Raw genomic sequence first — 24,772 nt, forward strand, 5'->3', positions numbered from 1 at the left:
AAGGGAGCGGGGTTGCAAACAGGGGTCTGGACCCTCTGGCGACTTTGTGACATTCCAGCCAAGTCAGCAAATTATTCCTAATTAAATAACGTCCAAAATCTCACAGGATTTACTGTTTTGACAAAACTAATGTATGGAGTGTTTGCAGATAAATAAACAATAAACCATCTGAGCAGCTTTGCACTAAAAAGGTCACTCATTGGGAGGACTCCTGTAATAATAATTAATAATTTAAATTAACTACCATTACAGACTCTACCCGTGTTATCACCCCTGCTACAGTATCTACAGTTGTCCGAACTAGAAAATACATTTACTGGAGGAAGTATGCGGAAAATCCTCTCACATGGGATTTTAATCAGATTCAAAACATTTCGGCCCTTATTGTTATTTAAGCACCCACACAATGCAAATGCTGATGTAAAGCACTGACAAAATTCGTATCTAACGTAAACAACATCCTAACAAAGAAAAGAGACTGGGATTCAAAAGCTGTACGACAAGATTACAGCCAGATTATAACTAAATAGTGACATTTAAAAGCCGGAACAAAAAGAATCCTTTCCTAATCCGGAAAGGCTACTAATGTTCGCTTTGTGTGACAGTTTTGCAGCAGTACGGTTCATGCCTAAATGCACCTGCATGCCTCTACCTGCATTGGACGGGGATTTATGAGGGGAGTACATGGTGCTAAATGAGCCATATTCTCATTTCATGCTTGTTCCACACGCCAAGCCAAGGTTGCGAGAAAGAGCTCCCACTGGTTACTTCCTGAACCCACGACGCTCAACACCAGCTCTCATTTCTTGTCGCAAGGCTCTCCCATCACTTTTGCAATATTTGTTACTGCTGCTGCAACTTCTACATGCAACACAAGGAAGAATTAGCTGCGGACTGAAGACTATTCTGTCCCATTTGTTCACAACACTGCAGAAAGAGCATGAGCATGAGCGACACGTATTGATGGTTTTTCCAGCTTACATGCACAAGGATACATTTGTGTCCATCGGTTGAAGAAGACCAAGAAAAGGTGACACTTCCTTCTTACAAAATGTGCAGTTGCAGTGAAAGGAAGACAAATTGCAAAAGAGGGCAACTCAAATAACCTGGAGCTTTGACATTTCACACAGCAGGTTTTGCAATGACAGACTGAGGCCTTTTTTAACACAGTCTTGCAGTAAATCTAGGTTTCCTGACACAAAGAAGAGCAGAATACCACCAATGGGAAAGACCCTGAAGAGCCATAAGAAGGTGAAGGTCCCAATACAACCCTGAACTTTCCAAACTCCTGCATTAACACGCCTCGGGTAGGACAACTGGCCAAATTTGCGCAAGCAGAGACCGTGAGACCTTTGAGACATGATTGAATGTAGACATTGCGTCACAACCACATAGTTTGACTTGCCTAACATGCCGTCAAACCAAGCCAGCTTTCTGGGATGTTTCACTTCCACTTTCAGGACCTTTGCAGAGACTGAGTGGAAAGGAAACGGCATTATACTTCCATTCTGCGGTTGAGTTGTGCATGCACCTCGTGCAAAAAGAGCAAGATTCGCTACTTTCAAATGAAATTGCAGTGGCAGCTTTATCAGTGGCCTCTATAACCAAGTCAAATTACTTGAGTACTGCACTAAAGTACAATTTTCAAGTACATTTCTTTTAATATTTCCATTTCATACAACTTTAGACTAAAATGTTGCATCTTTATTTGAAAACTATTATAGTGAAGATGACTAGCCATTTTGCTGATTCAGATTTTAAAACCACTAATGAGCGTATAAATGATTCATTATTATACAGTAATTTTAAAGTAAATGATCCGATAGTATTTTTGCACTTTTATCTAATTCAGGATTTCATGTCATTCCCTGCTACTATAACTAAAGTTAACCAACTGTAATAATGCATTGATCAGAATGAAAATCATCTAACCGGCTGTCATTTCCTTTATTGCAGCTTTTAACGGTGCATCACGAGCCATACAGTTAGTTCAAACCTCAACACGTTTCCTGTCTCTGCCGTGTGCACGAGGCCAAACACAGCTGACAGACCTGCCATTAGTAATCTATGGGTCGTGTAACATTCAGCGCCTCTGGCCATGTAAAGGGAGCAACCATGCTAGCTGGAGTCTAACGTCTACCCGGAGACCGTCGCTCTGAAAGGGGGAAGTTAACGGTGCACCTTTAAAAAAAAAACACGTCTCCACCATTCGTATTTTATAGTAGCCTAACTTCGCGATACGTGGGGGTTTCGCCGGACACGTTTATGATTCATCGCGGATTTTCGCCTCCGAAACTAACCTGATTTAACAGTTAAAACAAGCCGGACTGAATGGCAACCGGTGGACTTTTAGAGAAGACAAGGGAAAAAAATGGCGAGGAAAAAAAAGTTGTACTTTTTCCTCTGTTTTACCTTTGATGCTCGCGGAGAAAACACTGGAGTCGACGTCTGGATACCACGCTAGAAAGCCAGCCAGCGTTAACGGACTGAAAGAAGAAGAAGAAAAGCGATTTGCTGTTGCCGTTTCCGGGTTTGTTATTGGGCGTCACTGTGGTCGTCACGGGAGAGGGGCGTTCGGTTTGTTCCACCTCTGAGTGCGGAGGGGCGGGGGGGACGTATACACCTTCCTTTCCTAACAGAAAATAGACCCGCCCGGGTGAGTGGAGACCCGCTGCTGTGCTGTAACGGTGACCCCGACGGATTACAACTGACCCAGCCTATTAATATGGCTCTCACCACGGCTTTAATTCGGATTTCTAGCCGTTTGGCTAAAACTGGTTGTATGTCCAAAGTTGTATTCTTCCTACCGAAGTGTCCTTGAGCAAATAGGCTAATATAAACGAGCCCTAGGGGGCGCAAATTTGCCATCTGACTCTCCATTCTGACCCCAGAACAGTTACTTTGGTTTACTTTTTTCAGGGTAGGCTTATTGTTGTACTAATGTTATGATATTACTGCATATTACTGCCGAACCAGTACTGCTAAGTACTGCACTTAAATACAACTTTCTACTTCATTTTTCCAGGCAAACATTGTACTTTTTACTCCACTAAATTTATTACATAACTTTAGTTTATTTGCACAGTGACACAAATCATGTGTATATAAAGAAACTAAAATAAACTCCACCTTTACCAGATGCAACATTCAAGTTACGAACGCATTCATGTGTCAATAATTATAATTCAGCAATATAATATTACATTTTGAGTGTCTTTACTGTTAATATTTTAAAATACTGATTATTGGCAATGATTTGGATGAGACAATAACAGGGCAAAGCATTAAATAAAGAGGGACTTAATTAAGTAACTTCAAATTTCAGTGGGTTACATTAGGTTGAATGCCATTTAGAAGAACACGCTAGTTGCCTAGCAATCAGCAATTTGATTTTGCTGCATTTGTGAGTTTTCAAAGTAGCCCAAGAAAAGAAATTGAGCTTCAAAAACCTCTTTATTATGCTACAACGATGCAGAGTATTGCTCTTGGTTTAATTCAATTTAATTTAAATGAATTGTCATAAAGATTGGAATGAGACAAATATTCTGGTTTATGAAAAAATTCTCTCTTTGAACTCAACTACTGAAATCTAATGTAATAGGTTGTAAGAAGATGAAAGGAGACATTTATTAGAGGGGGCTCCCGCGAGTACAAACTGTACTTTTTTGTCTGTTTTGCAGCATCTGGAATCACAGGACTTATCTTTATGTAGTTCCTCATTTTCCTATTTTATTTTACCACAAGAATTTGACCATTTGAACTTCCACAAACGTCTCTTTAAAATAAAAAAAATTAAAAAAAAACATTTTTATTGCCTGCCAGCTGTTTTCCTTTTATGCTTCATGGCCAGTCATGATTTCTTTGATATAGGGAGAAGTTATTTATTAAGGCTCATCAAAGTCTGCCGCCTACGAATGAAACACCTGGTTGTAATTTTAGATCGTTAAATGATCCAACTGTAGGCCTTAGATCATTTAATCCTTCTCACTACTGTTTACAAAAACAATATTTGTTCGGAATTCTTTTAACTTTTCAGCATTTAATTCTCTTGGTGTTCAAGCTCTAGTATTTAACTTGCACCAAAAGAAGACACCAGCCACTAATTAAGCTTGATTAAGCAGCACACCTGCCTTCAATCAATGTCCTGTGTGGCAGAGTGGAGCTTATAAAGTCGCCACGTTGTGGCAAGCCACATTCATTTAACAGAAGAACTGGGAAGCGTGACTGTGGTCAACACTAAAGAAGAAGAAGAAGAAGTGACTGTGGTCAGTTCATTTCAGAAGCCTACAGTTAATTTGTTTGGTCGGCGAGACCCACATTAGAGCATGGCGAAGGAGAAGACGCACGTCAACGTGGTCATCATCGGTCATGTCGACAGCGGCAAGTCGACCACCACCGGCCACCTGGTCTACAAATGTGGTGGCGTTGATCAGAGGAGACTGGAGAAGTTTGAGAAAGCTGCAGGCCAGGTGAGGAAGAGGGGGAGAAAAACTGACTTCAAAAATGTCTTGAAATGTGTATAAAGACTGTTGTTTTTCACAGATGGGGAAGAGTTCCTTCAAATTTGCCTGGGTGTTGGACAAGCTGAAAGCTGAGCGGGAGCGAGGAATCACCATCGATATCTCCCTGATGAAGTTCAACACTCAAAAATTCTCCATGACTATAATCGATGCTCCTGGCCACCGTGACTTCATTAAAAACATGATAACCGGGACCTCACAGGTAAGCAGCATAGATGTTCATCTCTTCTTGTGTTAAGTATTTAATTTATTAACCTACATATTGTTATTTCAGGCTGATGTTGCCCTCCTGGTGGTCTCTGCAGCCAAAGGGGAGTACGAGGCCGGCGTGTCCAGAAGTGGTCAGACCAGAGAGCACGCCTTACTGGCGTACACTCTGGGTGTCAAGCAGATGATCGTCTGTGTGAACAAGATGGATCTGACCGAGCCGCCTTACAGCCAGAAACGCTTCGACGAAGTGGTGCGAGGCGTGAGCGGCTTCCTCAAGAAGATCGGCTACGACCCCGCCACTGTGCCCTTTGTTCCCATCTCTGGCTGGACCGGGGAGAACATGATCACTGCCACTCAGAAGGTAATGATGGGATTGATTGTTGTCTTTTCATGCTGTGGTACACTTTGAGATTTTGGGGCTCTTCTTTCTAGAGTTTTCCTAAATTCACTAAAAGTTGGCATTAGAGAATTCCTCATTTGATATTTAAACTAAAGTTCACCAAACTCTAAACGTCCCTCTACAGATGCCCTGGTTCCAAGGCTGGAAATCCAGACGGAGGGAAGGGAATGCGAGTGGGAGGACTCTACTAGAAGTCCTGGACTCCATTCAGCCACCAGTGCGCAGCACCAACAAGCCCTTACGATTACCTCTGCAGGATGTCTACAAAATTGGAGGTGAGAAATTATGGTGTTTCCCCCCCCCCCCCCCCGAGTCATTTCCAAACTTGATTGGTTTCAATCAAGAAAACTAGAGACGGAGGAGTTAAAGTTGGAATACCAGCAATATTTGTCAGCTGAAACTTCTTTAACTGGAGTTGCTCTTCATCCTTTTCCAGGAGTCGGGACCGTGCCAGTGGGTAAGATTGAGACGGGCGTCCTCAAACCTGGCATGACCCTGATGTTCTCCCCTGCCAAGCTCACCGCCGAGGTGAAGTCCATCGAGATGCACCACCAGGGGCTGCAGGCCGCTCTGCCGGGACACAACGTCGGCTTCAACATCAAGAACGTGGCGGTGAAGAACCTGCGGCGTGGGGATGTGGCCGGCAACGCCCAGCAGGATCCCCCGACGGACGTCAGCAGTTTTGAAGCGCAGGTTTGTTGAATGTTGAGGGTTTAAATGGGGAACTTGAACTCTGTAGTCGTCTCCCCGTCGTGCTGATGTGTTTGTCTCCAGGTCATCGTCCTGAACCATCCGGGGAGGATCAAAGCCGGCTACTCCCCTGTCCTGGACTGCCACACCGCCCATGTGACCTGTCGCTTTGCTGAGCTCAAGGAGAAGCTGGACCGGCGCACCGGAAACAAGCTGGAAGACCGGCCGCAGACGCTCATGTCTGGAGACGCCGCCACAGTCAAACTGGTTCCCATCAAGCCCATGTGTGTGGAGAGCTTCTTCACATACCCTCCTTTAGGTATACAACTTCACTCAAGTCTCGTATTCAAAGACAAATCTCCCATGATGCAGTGTTTTACAACTCGCTCTGTTCTTCCCAGGTCGCTTTGCAGCACGAGACCTGAAGCAGACGGTAGCTGTGGGCGTCATCAAGTCGGTGGAGAAGGACAAAGGGTCAAAACCTGCCCACAAAGCCCAAGTGTGTAAATAATTTAGTTTTCTTTGGTTTACCAGTAAATTCTGGTATGGAAGCCTTTATGAACAGTTTTATTTGGCAAAAACGCAATTTGTGTTGTGACACAAAGTATTTAAGTTTAATCTATTCCTGTGTTGTTGTAAAATCCAAAAGAAACGGTAGTATTGGATGGAAATCTTTGGTTAAAATGTGACTTGTTGGTATAACAAAATAAAGAATTATTTGAAGAACTTTGCCTTGAATGTTAAATTTTAGACTTGTTTAAAAATGAATTTGAAAGTTGAGGAATGCAAGTCTTCAGCCTTTCACATGGTTTGTTCCTCTTGCATGAATATTTGGGGAAATGAAAGGACAAGTCTGGAGGATAAATACCAGTCGTTTTAGTTTAGAGGTGAAGCTGCAGCATTAAACCATTACCTAAATATTGTACACTCGAGGACTGCTTGGCATTGACTTATCTTCAGAATGTAAATTGGCAGATTCCCAAAATGTAGAGTAAACCAGTAACTCTAATTTAATTTTACTTCCAAGACCAGTTTTTGAATTTCAAGGGGAGGCTCAAACGGATTCACACGGCTTGAAGGCTATAAAGCAAAGAAAAGGCAGGCTCAGTTAAGTACAGCACTTTTAATGATACAACGGGTTGATGGGTTTGTTCCTTAACATGGGGGGGGGGGAGGGGGAAAAACTGCAAGTCGGTGAGGACAGAGTGAAAATACATCAGCTCTCCAGCCTTTCACAAAGTCCACCATGCTTCTAAGACATCTCTGGGATTACAGGCAAACCTGGAAATGTTCTGGATCCAGTCACACGGAATGATATTACATGACTCAAACTTAAAAACTTTCAAGCTCCATGAGGTTTTTGTACAAGACACTTAAATCGTGAACACAGGTTAATGTGAAATACCTAGCCTGTCAGAAAATCAAGTTATTGCTAAGATGTCCTTGAGTTTCCTGTACTTGTCATTAATAGTGGCTTTAACAGGATACAATTTTATATATATATTTCTTTTTTTTTTTTGTTGCGTAGTCCTGCTTAATAGTGGCTCTTCAAACCCTGAGGTGAGCGTCTTTGAACGCAGCACTCCACTCAATTCCAGTCATTGTTACACCATGCACAGAGAAGGTGAAGAGGACTGTGGAGATGCAGAGTTCACACACACACATACAGCTGCATACGTACAGTGAACAGTGTAACAAGGAGTAAATTAGTGACCCTACAGTGAACCACAGGCGTTGATATTCCACCACACAGTAGCAGCAGGTTTCTATACTGTAAAACAACCATAATACGTGTACACACAAAGCAAGCAAGAACAGGGAGTACATTTAATGTTTTCATTGCAGGGGGTGGGGGGGATCAGTGGGAGAGACTCCGGCCTCTTCGGTCGACTATGATGGCAAACGGGGGGGGGGGGGGGATGCAAGAGACAAATAGTGACATGAGATATTCACATTCCTTTTCTTATTTGTCCTTTTTTTTCTCCAGGAATATAAGTTGATAATTACTTGAGGGCCAGTAAAATCAATACAGATAAAATTCAAAAGTCGGCCGCCCTGACGCTTAATCCGACAGGCAGAGAGAGAGTGAGAGAGAGAGAGAGAGAGAGCAATGGTACATGTTTTGTACAATAAAACATGTATATACACTCACACACAAATATATATATTTACATACATATATACACAGTAACAGCATAAACATAGACTTTAGGTAAGTGCTAGGGTTTTGAGAGTGGCTTCGTCGCAGCCGTGCTATAGGGTTAAGATAATACTGGTAAAGGAAGAATACACACATTCTTTGTACAGCATGGATGAGGCATCCACGGCTAGATCAGCCTTCTTGGGTTTCTTCTTCTTCTTCGTTGTTGTTTTTTCTTCTTTTAGGACACTTGTCGTGCGACAAGAGGTGTTATGATAGCTATTTACAGGACCTCCCAATTTAGGGAGAGGCATAGTGCAAGTCTCTCCGACTGTCAGTCACTCAGGATGTGCACGAAAGACATCGGGAACACGCCTTTTCTTTCCGGTTCTCCTTCAATGTGCCCGATCTGGAAGTGGGAAGAGAACGTGTGAGGAGAAGCAGAGCAAAGGGACGTTCTGGGTTTGTTTTTGGGCCCTGGAGATGCTTCAAAGAATGAACAAATAGCAGTGGAAGAGTGTGGTACTGAAGCTGGACTCACCCACCACTCCTGGTCCTCTTCTCCTGTGACTATAATCACCTCTCCTTCCACAAAAGTCAGTTCGTCGTCGTTGTCAGCCTGGCAGTCGTAGATCGTCTTCACCCGACGGGCTTTGCTCTTCCCCTGGATGGAAAGATCATTTTTAAACTTTTATTTCACTTAACCTGAGGTTTTCCAGAAGTGTTTATTTAAAAAGAGTTTAAATACCGTGTTGATCTTCCTTGGGAGGGGCACCGGGGTCTCTGCCGTCCCCGTCGGGGTCCCGTTGGTGTCTTCAGCAGCTTGTTGGGTGGGGGTTCCTATATTTGCCTGCTGATTCGGTGACGGCGAGTCTTGAGGCTGAGGCTGCGGTTGAGTATGAGTTTGAGGTGGCGGCGGAGGTTGCGATTGAGGCCTCTGCAGCCCCTCTCCGGGAGGCGGCCTGGTAGTGGACTCGGCGGTTCCGGGTTTGGGGGGGATGTCTGCAAGATGAGGCTTGGGAGGCAGGTCTTTGAGCTGGGGTTTGGGTGGGAGGTCTCCCAGCTGAGGTTTAGGAGGGAGGTCGGAGAGCTGCGGCTTTGGAGGAAGTTCTCCGGGTTTGGGAGGAAGTTCAGACGGCTGCGGTTTGGGGGGCAGGTCTCCCAGCTGAGGCCGGTCTGCCAGGGGAGCCTTCTGCGGGGTGTCAGTGGCCGGTGGGGACTTCTGGAAGACCTCCGGAGGAAGGCTGGGCTTATCCATAGACGGGTGGTGTATGGTGTCAATCTTCCGCAATGCCACTGTAGAGAGCAGCATGCAGTTACTTAATAACATCCTAAATTCAACAGCATACATCAAAATGAATAACTGGACCAAGACGGTACCTTTCTGAGGTAGTTTGGGAAGAACCCTTGGACCAAGTGTAGACTTCGTGTTGCTTGCAGTAGTGCTGGGGAAAGATTTTCAAATGAAGGTAAATAAAAATGAAACATCTCACACCTATAAAGCCTAAAAGTTCTTTTTTTATATACCTTTGCTGCTGAGGAATTCCTTCAAACTTGTTAGAAACCGGAGACATCTTGCTGACAGGAGGCGGGGTGGAGTCGCTTCCTAAAACATCCACATCGATGATGACAGAGATTATTCAGCACCATAACGTAGCATTAACAGAGAGATGCATTTGAATATAAATGTGGAAATAAATCAACATGCTTTGATGGTTGAAAAAATAAAATAAAAATAAAAATAATAATAATGAGGGAGGCGTCATCTGGCTGAGCTTTCCATGAGCCCGTGTTATTTGGAGGTTGTGCAGTAAAGTGTCATCATTAAATTAGTGGTTGGGTGTTACTGTACGGGTGACACAGAATGCACAAACACCACAGAGGACAAATGATAACGGTGAAATAACAGTAAAAATAGAGCCATTATACACACAAGGGACAAAAGATTGCAGGTAAGATGACTGAGGTGCCTTCTTTTGTCTCCAAGTGGTGGTCACGAGATCACCTTTCTTTTTGTTGCAGATCAACCAAAGTTAAACAAATTGATGCTTTTATTTCTAAGAAATTATCTTTTTTTTCTAAATAACCTGATGTGAGTTTAACTCACGGATGTCTTTTTGTGCAGTTTGGAAGTATGTTTATTGGTGAATATAATATGATGCGATAATGACAATGCACAGTATTTTTTTAACCCTCACACCACCATCCATCCATCACAAATGACGAGCTGAGGGTTAAAAAATGTTCCTAGTAACAGAAAGCAGCAAACATTTTGAATTCTTCTCTTTGTTGCCTTCACTGCCTCGTTATGTTTTACCTGCTTGTAAAACTAACTACTGTTAAAAATCATTCAGCCCCTCTTAAATGGCTTGTAAACGTTCTTTTTTTAACCATCATTTCTTTAATATACATTCATATTTCATTATTATATGAGAGATTCTATTACAGTTAGTGTGTCGTTGTATTTTACTGTTTCTTTTGACTGTTTTTTCCGTTTTAATTGTCCCCTGGTGGGGTCAATAAAGTTTTAATAGATTAAGTATTTTCCTTTTTACTTCTAAAAATCATCACCTTGGACTTTAGAATAATTTGGATTTTTTTTTTAGATCAAATGGTTAAAAAGGGAAAAAGAATATTGATTAATCTATAATCAAAATGACTGTAGCCTTAGACATATCCATGTGATGAGCGAGAGAACCATTCAACATAACTCTTAACTGCACAAAGAGACACGACTGGTCTTCACTCTAAATTATAAAAACATAATAAATCTCATATTTGAAAATCTTAATCCTGGGAACATTTAATGAACTAGTCTTAACTCAACGTCCTCTTACAAGCTTTATCTGCACCTGTTTTTAATTTTTTTTATTTCAGTGCAGGACTTTTTGGACGATGATCATATCTGAGCTCCAGGCTGGAGGCCAAGCCGGAGTGAAACCGGCCCTACTGTTTAGACGAGTGCTTGCGTCTCACCCCCAGTCAAGCCCCCTTTACTGTGTGGACTGTGAGAGAGCGGGCTGGGTGGGTCAGACAGGGTGCGTTTGTGTCCAGGAGGTGGGGGCGGAGGCCTCTTCTTGGACAGGGTGGAGCTGCCTCCTGGTGTGAGTGTAGAGGGAGGGCCAGATGGGGGAGGAGCTGGAGGAGCGATACATAAAACACATGAGGTGACGAGGCTCCCCAAAGAGTCATCCTGTTCACCCCCCAAAAACCCAGAGAAGGTTAAGAAGAGGATAATGAGGTGTGGAGAGGAGGAGCAAGTAAAACAACATACCGTCTGAACAAATATATAACAGAAATGTCTGGACGGGGGTATGTAAAATAATGAAAAGGTACACTGTGACTTGGGTGCACTTTTTAGGTGTCTCTAATATGCCTGTTTGTGTCTAATGGGACTCCAAAGCGCTCACTGATATAGAGAAAAGTAGGGTGAAAGCAGCTAATAGAGAGCTCAGCCAGAGAGGAATCAGCTGTGGTTAAGAGTTTACAGCTCAAGGATGGTGGGTCATGCTTTCCAGCAAGATAATAAAAATTCATGTAGGCACGAAAAGGCCTACATGGTCCCATTGTCCACTTAAATAAACACCACCACCCAGTGAAGCTGAGCTGTAAAGGAGGGAAACAAACTGAGGGATAAGTATACACTGTATGGGGGCACACAGCCGAGTAAGGGGGAGAACATAAAACCAGGATATTCACTGATGTATGGTCGAGTGCCAGCCAGAGTGGCGTAGTGCGAATGAGAGCCGAGGAATGCCAAGTGTGGAGCTGAAAGAATAGAGAAACGAAAAAAGAGAAAGAAAAGAGAGCGAGATGAGGAGTGTGGGAGAGAATCTACAGTATGTCAGTGTTAAAAAAGAGCTGCTCCCACACACTAAAAGAACAAGATGAATATCTTATCAGTGGCAAGCAAAGGAAAATAAAAGAGGAAGAAATGGGCGCGAAGATGGCCTCAGGGGGGGGGTGAGCTCTTCAACACCCAGAGAGAGAGAGAGAGAGAGAGAGAGAGAGGGAGAGCATCTGAAGAGTTAGCATGTTATTCTACATGTATGTCATTTAACCTCTTACTCAGGCTTTTCATCTTATTTTTGCATAAATCAAACATCACTTGTTTCCAGTCCTTTTTGATGTGATTTAAGGGTTTTTTAAATTAAAATTCAAGAATATTAGAAGATCATTTTTTTTAGAGTTCCAGGTGCAAAAGTGCTGCAGGATTTCCATGTCTTCAATGTGGATCTCTTTTAGCATTTTACCAAGTATGAGCATATTTTAGACCATTTTACAGGGTTCTCATGTTAAAGCGACTCAGCTAAACACACTGAACAGCTGCATTATGTGTGAGAACGGAAAGCTTGGCGATCACAACTGGAAACAGGTGAAATTTCTACTTTTAAATAAGATTTAAATGCTCAATAATGGATTAAAAACGATGGATAAAATGGATGTTTTGCTGTGCAAGCTGTTGTACTTTGTTTTTTCAAGTTTAAGTACTAAAGCCGTGCCTGTTGGTGTTGTAAACCCCTCCACAGAGGGAGAACTGTTATTTTTAATTCTAATACTGCAGAGACAGCACGCCCACAGCGTACCGTGTGTATAAAGTGTCGAGGAAAATGATGAAGTGTGCCCCCGGCTTCCCTTTCACAGGCCTGACTAACCGTTGCCACCCTGCCCTCCTCTCCTGCAGCCGTGTTTTCCTGAAGGTTTACTGTGTAAGCAGTCTTAATGACAGCTGTATCCCGCCCTCTGATTTGTGTCTTGACAAATTGCATTCCTCTGCAGGGAGAGTGTATACATGTGTGCGTGGACCGACTGTCAGTGCAAAGAAGGAAAAAAAGTGATGACGAAGCATTGCTCGGCACCTAATCTTGTCCTGGATATAATCAAACATTAACAGGCGTAATAAAGTTCTATCTTCCCTGAACAGTAGTCAGACATGAAGCATACAGACGACCTTTTGACCATTTGCATTACAGGCTGACATTTGCAAAAGAAATATTAGAACATCCTGAAGACTGTCATGGATATAAGATAGTGATAAAACAGGATGTTGTGGTTCTTAGAGCAGGCAGGTCTGACCTTTGCCCTGGTTCCTCGGTGGCAGCGGCGGCCCGTCGGCCACCGGAGAGGAGGTGAGGTCGGTGGAGGCGCTGTACATCTGGTTGGTGAAGGCGCTGTAGGACAGGCGCTGCTGTTTGTCCCGTTGGCTGATGAAGCCCGGCAGGGAGAGCTTGTCGTGGGGGGAGAGGCTGGAGGAGTGGCAGAAGCTCTGAGGCCTCGGGGAGCGGTCCTTCTTGATGGGACTGGGCTGCAGAGGGACATGAGACAGAGTCCACATCAGTCCAGGAGTCAGGGTATGATGTCAGTGCAGAGCTGACATCATACCCTGACATGCAGATGCTTTAGTTTAGAGGAATAGTTGATAAGCACCTCAAGTTAATAGAGAAGATAGCCAGTTGCCAAATCGTTATTAATTGTTTCCATGAAAACAAAACAAACAACAAACCAAAAAGGATCTTATAACAAAGTCATAATAAATTACAGTCAGGAGTTGCCAAATTACCTATCATAAGCAGCAGCGTGATGATGGGTAGGATAATGATAATGATTATTGTTCTTATTTAATTTATCACAAAAATGGAACGAGGATTTAAACTGTAGGCACATTTAAGGCCAAACAACTGACTGTCTCATAAGCCGTTTTCATTATAAGATTGGACAGCACGTTATGGGGGCGCGATGGAATTCAACGCGATGCACCGCTCCAACCTTATCATCCAGGTCATCGTCGCTCTCGTCCATCTCCTCCAGTCTGAGGCTCCACTCGTACTCCACGTGGATGTGAGGGTTGAACTTCCCCTCTGCAGCCTGCACCAGCTGACACAAACGCACACACACACCGGTTATACACATGAAAATACACCCGACCGTTATCAATCACATGGAAAACAGCAGGAAGATAAAGAAGGGACATTTAAATTGGCTGCCAATAGAAAACTCAAAGCGAGACACATAATAAACCATAAAGGGAGAATATGTAATCGCATTTAATTTCCTAATACATTTATTAGAGATTTTACCATGCAGTTAAAACAGCCTTTTTTTGTCTGCATGGTCACATTAGCGTTAATAATGAACATACATCCACCATTATTTCCACTCTGTTGTCACCGTTGCTTGAGGCTGCAGACAGACCTTTGACTGCCATCTAGTGTTCTGAATAATCCGCCTAATAACACGTTTAATCAACCGCAACCTTTTGTTCAATGTGAGTGTCATTTTTTTGGTGATGTATTTTTCTTCGGAGCAGTAAAAATCCACTGCTATGTCCAGAAAATCACCAGCTGGTTGGTCTTGTACTTACTGCCTCCTCACACTGAGTGTTCCTCAGTCGCCTGGCAACATCCAGCGCAGTCTCTCCGTTCTGATTGGCTGAAGCGAGAGGAGGGATGAGCAACAGTTTAGAGTCTGGATACGTGCGTACAGAGATGACATGAACGAGAGGAGGTGACTCACTGATATCGGTAGCCGGCTTGCCCCTCAGGAGTAACTTGAGGCACTCGGGCTTCTCATACATGCTGCAGTAATGAAGGGCGGTGTTCCCCCACTCAGTCTGCTTATCCAGGTTACCGCTGGGAGAAAACACACACACACACACACACACACACACACACACACACACACACACACACACACACAGTCAGGACACAGGGTACAAGCCTGAAGGTGTTTTCCACAGTCCTGCAGCATAAGGTTAATATTAGCCAGGATGTTTCATATTCCCTTCATAGTCAGAAGTTTGTTAAAATAGTATCTCCAAACATTTCAGGTTAACTCTCTATTTGAACTGTATAAACTATAACATTTAAATAAAATGTATACTTTGGGTGGAAAATTAGAAGATAGGTGTATTTAATGTCTTATTTTCTGGGAAGTAAATGTGTTAAAGCACATTAATCTGTACTCAAAGACAATTCAGAAAAGGGTTTATGTTTATTAAGAATACAATTAATTTGTATGCTTAAAAAAAAAATCACTGTGATAGATTTATAATTATGTTTGACTTAGTGTGTGATTTTGATTCTCTTCCATAATTGATTGTTAATTAAACGAGATGAGACGTTTTGTTCGTGTTTGTGTGGCTATTGTGACCATAAGTGTATATGACTGTGTGTGGAAGAGTAGCCACTGCTAATGCTAGTGCTAATGGGGATCCTAATAAAGAAGCTGAGCAAATTAAATCAGTTATAAAAACATAAAAAAAACACTAGACCGTAGACATCCAAGTGAAGTATCTGTGGAAAACCAATTTCAAGCCACAATGCAGGTAAATACTCCCTATTAGATCTTTTGCAGCGCCCACAAAGAGCAAGAGAAACATCTTAAATAATGAGGGCTGAGCATGACGCCGTACGAGCTATCAATTAATGAGAGGGTTCCACTTCTTGTGTGTGCAGTCGGAGCAGTGGTGGGTAAACAATCGAAAGGAGAGGAATAAATTAAGGCAGGGAACAAGTGCTTGACCCATTTCTCTTTGCCTTGTGGGAATCTGAGCGGAGCTGTGCAGCGCTCAGCTTTCCTCTGCACCGCCACTGCGTTTACCGCAGACTGAAAGCACGGGACAAGAAAGGCTGATAGCAGACACACACAGAGCACGTTTGACGCTGCGTGTTTGCACAAAACTGTTGTTTACTACATTATTTATCTTTAAAACGCCGATGCGTTTAAAGAAACTGTGACTGTGTTTCATTTGCATGAAGAGCAGGAAACCAATGCACACACTTATGTTATTCTATTGCTTTTTTGGTGAAAAACACTCTTAAAAAAATACCTGTTCTGCACAAGGAAGTCCACTAAGTGCAGTGAGGTCTGGTCAGCAGTCCGTACAGAGTAGTGCAGTGCTGTCTCTCCGGATTCCTGCAGGGGGCCATCAAACACAGCAAAGACACGGTGAGACAATCTTGGGCAGCATCCATTCTGTATTCTCTCCCGCTCTGAGTCTCTTTCAGCATTTAAACATGCTGCAGTAAACAAAATGGCTCCTAAAATATTATTTCAGCCCTCATGACGCCGAGATTCGTACAATTCTGCGAGCATCGTACATTCATTGAACCCGTCAATGTGAATTAAAACTAGATTTAGGTGTAATTTCCCCAGATGATGGGGATAAAAGATGAAATATATTTGGAGGAATAGGTGCTGTGTATTTTCTGGAGTCTATAGGGAAAAGTAAGGGCCCTATGTAGTCGCGCATCCTCGTCTGGGTCCTCTGGGCGAATGGGATGCTGTTCTGTCAGCAGCCATTCAGATGTACTGACAGCAGATCAGATATCGTCGAGTCAGACTTCATAGCGCAGACGGCAGCAGCAGCTCCCTCTGTCAACAAACCATCTCGTATTCTGCTGCTGCATCGCACACTTGATTTTTCATTAGAGAACTACCATGTCTGCGTTATAAAACCTTGACCCATTTCTGTCAGATTAAGTCTGATCACCCCCCCCTTGTTTACCGCGCAGCATCTCAACCATCCGACCGCTCGTTATTTATCTTTCATTTATGCCTGAACCGGCGGCGCAAATGGCGAGGAAACAAAGAGACTTAACCAAAGTATGACAAAAACCCAGCGACACAAATCACGCCGCCACAGATGTCGTCATCCGAGCACATAAGAACGCAGAATGAGGCGATGCTCTATAATGTGGTGGAGGGCTGCTGGATATCACCACCTGCTGGCGACTTCATCCCGATGACTGTACTTTTTCCGACCGTTTCGACCCACCAAATAATTCACCAACTGGTAGAAATGTGTCAGCGTGGGTTTGTCCTGCTGCCAGTGAACCTCACGTGAGGGTGAGCCACTGCAGGAACAAGCGTGGAGCTCCGTGAGGGAAAATATCTGGGCTTTGTAGTCTAACGCGTCTTCCTAACATACAGTGGGAGAGCAAACAGCGAATGGAGCATCTTTGGGAGAAACTGTAACAATCTGATGCCCTGCTGGCGTCGTGTTCAGCCAGGAAGGTGTGATGTGACATCATGGTGTGTGTGATTAAAATATACTGCAACCTTGTATGAGGAGGTTGACATGAAGATTCCAGGCAACTTACGACACATGATGTCAATGTGACATCATTTGGATCTTAGCCACATGAGCAACCAAATCATAAGAAATACACAATTTTAAAAAAAGGTCCAATAAGCAGCACAACTAACCAAATCCTAAGGCAACTGTCATAAACCCAAAGATATTCATAGATAAATAATCAAATCAGGTTGATCAAAACAGAGCAGCTAAGAGTGAATATTGGACTAAACTCCACTAAAGGTAAGTGAGTAAATATATATTTTTTAAAATAGAATAGAATAGAATTAAGAGGACTCACCGGTCCGACCTCTGGGATCGGCTCCATAAGTTCAACCCCCTCTGCATAGACCTGGATCAGGGACAGCAGATCCCTGGACTGAACCGCCTCAAACAGCTCGATCATTTTAGCGGACGCAGACGTGCACGTCTTCCTCGCGTACTTGTGGTCCACATATTTAGCGTTGATGAACTCCTTCCTCACGGTCCTGTGGAGAAGAGGAGGAATTCAGCTGGACGGACGTTCGGCAGACGGAGTTTTCAGGCAGCGTTTTTGCTCGGAGACGACTTACATGTCACTGGATGGAGTGGGCTTCGGTGTCGGGGTGGAGAGGTTTCCCTCCATGATCTCATTGAAACTACTGTTCCCTACATTCTTGGCCAGCTAGGTTAAAAAGGAAGAAGGAATCAGCATCAGATCACAATGTTAGAACAGCCTTTGGATGTTGTCGTGAGACGGATGATCTCTGCTGCTTTAAGGATTACATTCTGCTCTCCCCAGGATTTCCACTACTCTTTCATTATTTCTAATATTTCACTCAAGAGGAAAATAGTAAAGGGCGTGGACTGCTGCCTTTAAAAAAAAAAAGAAGCTATTTATTCACTTGGTAGACCATTTTTGCTGACTCACCAAGAGTTCTGAGGTTCCTAGCTTGTCGAGCTCCATGGACTGGATGCGGGAGATGTGGACCCCCATCTCTCGGTGGATGCCAGAGCACTCGATGCAGGTCAGGATCCCCAGGTTGGTGGACAGCCACTTAGGATCTATAAACACAGACAATATGAGAAAAAATTGCATTATAAGACTCCATAATCTCCATAATCTGATTTAGGCTGTGCCAGGTAACACCGAAAGCTCCAAATTTACACAAAGAAGTGCAAGAATCCGTGCAAATAAATGTCAATAAAACTCAATCAGCCTGGGACACGTTAGCTCTATCTCTAATCTTAACTAAATGCCCTAAACTTGTATTTAAGAATGAACGAGCGAGACGTTTTCCAGCAATAAAACCAGACCAGCCCTTTACTGAAAATGTTCTGTGTGTCTGCTCTGTATTCTGGTCCTTTTAGGCTGCTGTCAGTAGATAAATTGGTTTCTCAGCGTCGCTGCATTTGATTTATTCCTATATGATTGTAAAACTTGGGGAGGAAAAATGTTGAGTCTCGAAAGAAGCTAATGTTTAATTTTCTATCCTTTTTACGCTACAAAACTCTCTTTATAAAGCTGTCTAAAGTTGGATGGTTTTATTAAAAAACGGGATACAATAAAACAGGCATAACTTAAAGGTTTATTAACACTACTGCACCTGTACTGTCTATTTTATTACAAATCTCACACCAAACAAACAGGACAAGGCATTTTACTTCTGTTGCAGCTCTATTCATGAGAAGCATGTGATGCTTCTGAGGAGATTTTTACACATGAATCTTGCTTTTAAAGCGAACGCTGACTGCAGTTATTGTTTGTATTTATGCCTCGACAGATATTTCAGACCACGTGAGGATGGTATGTACAGACAGTGACCACAGACAACGTCATACTGGAGTCCATTGTGTAACCTACTGTGCTAAGCTAACGGGTGATGTAGCACCCTTTAAATCGGCGTCGCTGCCTGATGTTCTGATCCAATCTGGGAGATTTAAACAATGCTCTAAAAACGTAGCGGCCGGGGATGTTGTTCTGTCTGGATCTGACAAGCCAACACCGGGCAGACGCCGGTGGAAACGTCGGAGGCAGCAGCAGAAAAACCAATGAGTCATACAACAGAAAACACAGGCAGAAGGCGGGCGAGCACATTCTCACAACATAATGAACAGATGCAAGCTGGCGATTGGTCACAGAGGGCATGTTGGGCATGATGAGCTGCTGCACGGTGACCTCTATAGCTGCTTAATGCGAAAGCTGCGAAGCTGTGTCATATATATATATATATATATAGAGAGAGAAAGGGAGATCCTGGGAGAATATCCAATGAGATGGAGCTGTCCTCTTTCCAATCAGATCAGAGGGAAGAAAGAGGTGACCTTTCAAAGTCATTGCAATGACCTTTCGACAGTGAAGTGTCGGTAATTTATGCGCTAAGATAAGAAAACCCTGTCAGAGCATTTCAAGAATCAAGCTTCAACCCACGTCTGGATCACGTGGTAATACTTAAGCCATGTACACAAATGGACGAAGGACTGCGAGTATATAGATATGACAAATAGCCTCCCCTCTCTGCAGTTTGCAGCGGTCGACAGAGTGTGACTTATGCAACAACGTGATGTAATGATGTTGTTTCTCAAAGCATAGAAATGTTTCGGGTTTTTTACCCCCAGAGCATAAAATCCTCTCGTCTCTCGCTCGGTGAGCTGTTTTGTGTGTGTTTTTGTGTGTGTGCGTGCGTGTAGATGCGTGTATGTGTGTGTGCTTTGTGTAGATGCGTGTGTGTGTGTGTGTGTGTGTGTGTGTGTGTGCGCATTAAGAGGGCCTGAATGTCTACACAACTCCTGAGTGCTGAGTCCTTGCTTCCTAATGTGGGGGGAGGATCAGGATCGGGTTGTATCCTGAATGCTAACAATGCGCGCACACACACACACACACACACACACACACACACACACACACACACACACACACACACACACACACACACACACACACACACACACACACACACACACACACACACACACACACACACGCGCGCGCACACACACGCGTTTGTTGAAGGCTGCAGCTCGTTCCGTTACCGACTGAATGAAGGACACGGAGTCCAGGGCAGCTGTGACATTGCAAAGAAATCAAGATCGGCATGCAGCTTTAAATAAAACATTTGCCCTCGGTGAAAACAGAAAGTGCTGAATGGAAGGTGCTTGTCTTTTCCTGTAACAAGGTGAGGGGTTGACTAAGCACAAAACAAGAAGAGGCGGTGTATATATATGCAGCCTCTCTGGACACACAAACAGCAGCAGTACACACCTGCAGCTCCGCAGTCGCAGCAGACTTCGTTGCCCGGCATGCGCAGCACGTCTTCTATGATGGCTTTAGTCAGATCCTCCAAACCGTCCTCGCCGCCGCTGCTCTGCTCGCCACGAAACGCCATGTTCAAGGCCTCCTCCTTACTGTTGGTCAGCACCGAGATCCAGCTGCACCAGGGAAACACATCATTACTGGTGCTATACATAATAACACGTTTTATTTAGAATGTGTTGAAGAGTTACAGTTCAGTTAATTGTTTGTTATATAAAATGACAGAAAGTTGTGACAAACAGCAATAAAAATGACTTAAAACTCTAGCTGACATCTTCATATTGCTTGTTTTGTCAAACTAACTAATTAAAGCAAAGACATTCAGTTAACGATGATACAAAATGTAGAAAAATCATTAAAATTGAGAAACTGGGAGAGTATTTGTTATTTCTGGCACCAGATATCCCAATAGACTCAAGCTGCAAAACATATGAATGGTGAACATATTTCCATATTTCTACGACTGACTATAAGTAACGACTGTGTCTGAAAACATCCTCATTTTGGATTGATTACAGTCATCTTACGCTTGCATCACTTTTTACTTAGAAAAGGGTGAAGACACACATGCAGGAACAGTCGTTTCCAACATGGCCTCCTGTCATTGTCACCTGAATCTGTCTGCAAAGACCGTTAAACGTCGTGTTAGATTCATGTGAAAAGGCCAAGATATTTTAATCCACAGATGCGTAGGTGGACAGATGCCAAGTCAGAGTGTTTGTGTGTTTACTTGTACCATGCATAATATGCTCCTAGCTTAATTGAGGTGGAGCGTGATTGCACAAAGCAGGAATGCCCTGCGGAATACTAAATATTTCATGGAAAATCCCAAGAAGAGGCTCACGCTGCTGCAGTTGGAAGTGCGTGACTGAAGCGGCAGTGAGGAGAAGCAAGCCGGATCCCAAAGGACGACAAGTACATGGATACGGAGAGTTCAACCACAGCAAAGCATCGCAAACATGCAAGCCCCGAGTGTGTTTCAAGAGTTTTTAGTCTAGACAGCTCAAGAAGTTTTTAGTTTTTTTTTTTTTTTTGAGCATTTAAATGCCTTGAGACTATTTTTTACATGCTTGATGTTGACTGTTTTTAAATCTAAAGAAAGAACAAACATATCTGTGTTTATCCAGCTGTAAAGAAATGTCAATATTAACATCTGTTAAAATGTTTATCTTTGATCTTAAAACTATCTGGATTTTTTACCCCAGCGTTTGTTTTCAACACAAGAAATAAATAGATGCAAGGCACCAGTATGAAGCAACTTATTATGAATAATATATTTCTTACCTCAGTGACCTATATCTGATATATATGCTTTAAACAGTGGCTCAAAAAGTGGGTATACACTATACAAATCCGCAATTGTTACCAATATGGGATTCACAGGATGTTTGTATCACGATGATGATTTTTCTTAAGATAATTAAATATAAAACAGACAAAAAAACAAAAACAAAAATATATTTTTTTTATAAAAATGTACTGTATGTATATTTAACATGATTCTACTTTTAATTTGCAGATACCATAATGAAGTTTGCTTTAAAACCAACTTAAAATATTATTAGTTGCATTACTACAACTCTAGTAATATGAGTCTGTACACGTGTTTGTGTGACTGCGGGCGGACGTGCATGTGTGTGACAGCATGGGGAACAACAGTATGAGTTTGCAGCAACATGAATGACTGCTATACACGCTGCCACCCACTCTCAACAGTCTCTCTGTAACTTCCTGTCTTCAAGGAAATGAGAGCCGCTCACCGAGCCCTCCATTAATAAAAACCAAGGTTTGTGATCTCATTCACTTAATACGGGTGAAACTCATAAACCTTAAGAAATCTTGATAAATGCTCCTTTTGTATTTTTTTATAATCTGAAGTACTCACATGACAAACTCTTGCTCATCCTCAGCTTGGAAATGATATGTCCGGTTATCTGTTGAACACAGAAACAATGACGTTAAGCTCATTTCTTATCTTATTGTATAATATTAGAAGCAACAGACGGCACACAGTGAATTACTCAAATATATCGCTTGTCTATGCGACACCTGTTGGGACACGCGGTCTAAAAATAGTCTGTGAGACTTCCACAGATTGGTTTTCCTTGATGTTTATAAAAGGCGAGCATTCCCCAGCTGTCTCACAGCAACATGTAGACAACTCAGCTGTTCTGGCCTGTAGAGGAACTTACGGGAAATGAGATCAAAGCACTTCCTGTCCTCAGCACACGGCTTGACCTGGCAGGTGAGCAGGTTGAGTTTGACCGGCTGCCTGTTGGACTGTGGACAACACATCAAACAATCAGCCCAGAAATATACAATCACAACAAATCTCTATCTTACACACATGGGGGTCTGTTTGATGTTGTTTTGATTTATTAAATGTCATAATAAAAATAGTAAAAATAGTTTTTTTATAATAATATAATACAGAAAAAAACAGCAAATACTCTAATTTAATACGCTGGAATCATCAAATGTTTGGCATTTTAATTAGCTACAAACACCAAACTATTCCATTAATAACAACAAAACAAAACAGAAAAGCCTCAAAATTAAGAACCAACATTTTTTGCATGATAGAAGTTTAACATGATTAATCAATTGACAAAATTACTGTAGATTTTGCAATCAATTTGAATATATTTTTTTACCAGTACTGCTGTGATCCAAATTCATACCTCAGGAATTTGAATATTCCCATAATGGAAAGCAACAGAGTCACAGAAGAACTCCCTTGTCCCCATTTAGAAACTTGTCTGCCTTGGCCGGGCTCTCCACTGTAATAATAGGCCCAGTTGGCACATGTGTACTGATCATTGTCTCCTGCCAGTGACCGGGCCTAGTAGGGGCCAGGGCACGTGCTAATGAAATGCTAACAGGCTGTGATGAGCTGTGCAGCTCGGCTGGCCTGCTGGCAACACGCCACGTCAACTAGAGTCACCTAGAGTTCAGCTGCCACAAGGACTGGAAGAAAACAAGAACTTGGAGTGGTGGTGAACCGCCCCCAGACACGGAGAAATGATTACAAGCTCTCCTATAACTACGAAGGGCAGACAGACAGGTCGAAGAATTAGTCCCTCCGTCGCTCAACGGAACAAAAAGGAAACCTCTGATATCATATCTGAGACGACCACGTCCCTGTAGCAGATATAAAGAATGCTATCATTTTTGAAGCAGCTGCAGTGACGAGGTTCAAATCGCCACACCCTGTGACCACTGAAATGCAGAAGCTCCCGGTTACACAAGTCATTATACATCGACGGAGCTCATCCTACGTCACCAGATCATCTCCTCAACTCAACTCAGAGTTACTAAAACTGTCCCGGACCTTCGACGTTAACATGAATAAAGACTGTTAGCTTTACGTCACAATCTGTGATCAAACAGGAAGAGAACAACATTCTGAATTGGTATCACATGAAATAAAAGGACTGATTCAATAAACAGGCTATAGCTAGACAACAAGAGCCATGCTGCTCATGTGGCTAAATGCTAAATCTAAGATGTAAAACAGGCCTTTGCTTTGAATAAGGATCACTTGAGTACACAAAATGCTGATTTTCCATCTATAACACAAACGTTAATGAAAAGAAATGATCTTGCGTTGCCTGAGACGAGCAAACCAGAATACTTCATCAAAGGGATGAAAATTGTTATGACAAGGATCTTCCTCACATCTGCAAACCAAAATCTGTTCATAAAAGGGAAAAGTCACATCATTCACAGTCAGATATGGATAGAGAATTATCTTACTTAAAAATAAGTGTTTGACTATCTTTTAGATAGAATTAAGTGTTATTTAATCACTGTATTTTGTGGGTTTATGTATTCATGTAAGCAACCCAGCCTGTTTACTATAGTCCAAGTATCAAGCAGCTATCACAAACTTAGCCTGCTTCTTGATATAAATGATATAAATCAAGTAATCTTAGTTTGAATAAAATTTATAGCACTATAGCTGGTTATCAACCAGACGACCTTCAACATGAGGCAGATGTTTGTCCGATCAAAAAACAAATTCCTAATTCCTCAATCTAAATGAAATAGTTCTTGTTTTTTTTTTCTTAAACGACCAAATCGGATTCATCTGTGGCTGAAATGAAATCAGACGTTTGTCGGCTTCCTGCCGTCGACGGCAGGAAAGAAAGCATCGCCCTGCACGGCGGCAGCTACTGCGGCTGCACAAGAGCGGAGAGAGACGACCCCACAGACGTGCCAGCATATACAGTACGCTCACACTCGCTCTCGGATGAGTCACCGAGGCGCAGCAGGCAGAGGGGAGGGGGGGGGAGGGGCAGGGGCGACGGGGAAGGGGAGACCGGGTTGCCATGACAACCCATCTATGTCAATTCCACTCTGCCAGCCTCCAGATTGAGGAAGACCAACACAACCTCCCCGCATGATGTTCTCCCTTTGATCCGCACAGTCAGTGGTTGTGTGT

At 42.9% G+C, this 24,772-nt stretch overlaps 3 protein-coding genes across 7 annotated transcripts in view; 1 reads left to right on the forward strand and 2 right to left on the reverse strand.

The window, feature by feature from the left end:
* The window catches only part of fam49bb (family with sequence similarity 49 member Bb), a 29,745-nt gene extending 27,204 nt beyond the window's left edge, over positions 1-2,541 (reverse strand). Inside the window, exon 1 of one of the 2 annotated variants that reach the window (XM_084033936.1) lies at positions 2,413-2,541. The gene's annotated coding sequence lies outside the window, so the exon portion shown is untranslated. The remainder of the gene's footprint in view (positions 1-2,412) is intronic. The other variant, XM_084033937.1, reaches the window with a different exon arrangement.
* A 1,784-nt stretch (positions 2,542-4,325) lies between these two features.
* Positions 4,326-6,467, forward strand: eef1a1l3 (eukaryotic translation elongation factor 1 alpha 1, like 3; the record flags this gene model as incomplete). Its single annotated transcript, XM_084033615.1, has 7 exons — positions 4,326-4,469; positions 4,543-4,722; positions 4,795-5,091; positions 5,255-5,405; positions 5,567-5,823; positions 5,905-6,139; positions 6,222-6,467. The coding sequence occupies 7 exons, from the start codon at positions 4,326-4,328 to the stop codon at positions 6,329-6,331; spliced, it is 1,374 nt and encodes a 457-aa protein (XP_083889741.1). The 3' UTR covers positions 6,332-6,467.
* A 443-nt stretch (positions 6,468-6,910) lies between these two features.
* The window catches only part of asap1b (ArfGAP with SH3 domain, ankyrin repeat and PH domain 1b), a 47,403-nt gene continuing 29,541 nt past the window's right edge, over positions 6,911-24,772 (reverse strand). The window contains exons 12-29 of one of the 4 annotated variants that reach the window (XM_084033469.1): positions 22,521-22,608; positions 22,214-22,262; positions 20,278-20,444; positions 17,947-18,080; positions 17,609-17,700; positions 17,338-17,524; positions 15,789-15,874; positions 14,474-14,589; positions 14,322-14,389; positions 13,727-13,834; positions 13,037-13,265; positions 11,660-11,728; positions 10,937-11,098; positions 9,488-9,566; positions 9,341-9,405; positions 8,709-9,256; positions 8,502-8,624; positions 6,911-8,369 (exon numbers count right to left, since the gene is read on the reverse strand). In XM_084033469.1, the coding sequence (XP_083889595.1) occupies positions 8,295-8,369; positions 8,502-8,624; positions 8,709-9,256; positions 9,341-9,405; positions 9,488-9,566; positions 10,937-11,098; positions 11,660-11,728; positions 13,037-13,265; positions 13,727-13,834; positions 14,322-14,389; positions 14,474-14,589; positions 15,789-15,874; positions 17,338-17,524; positions 17,609-17,700; positions 17,947-18,080; positions 20,278-20,444; positions 22,214-22,262; positions 22,521-22,608 (2,445 nt within the window). In that variant the 3' untranslated portion in view covers positions 6,911-8,294. The remainder of the gene's footprint in view (positions 8,370-8,501; positions 8,625-8,708; positions 9,257-9,340; positions 9,406-9,487; positions 9,567-10,936; positions 11,099-11,659; positions 11,729-13,036; positions 13,266-13,726; positions 13,835-14,321; positions 14,390-14,473; positions 14,590-15,788; positions 15,875-17,337; positions 17,525-17,608; positions 17,701-17,946; positions 18,081-20,277; positions 20,445-22,213; positions 22,263-22,520; positions 22,609-24,772) is intronic. The other 3 variants (XM_084033470.1, XM_084033471.1, XM_084033472.1) reach the window with 3 other exon arrangements.

This window comes from Eutrigla gurnardus (genome assembly GCF_963514095.1).
Source record: "Eutrigla gurnardus genome assembly, chromosome: 18".
NCBI lineage: Eukaryota > Metazoa > Chordata > Actinopteri > Perciformes > Triglidae > Eutrigla > Eutrigla gurnardus.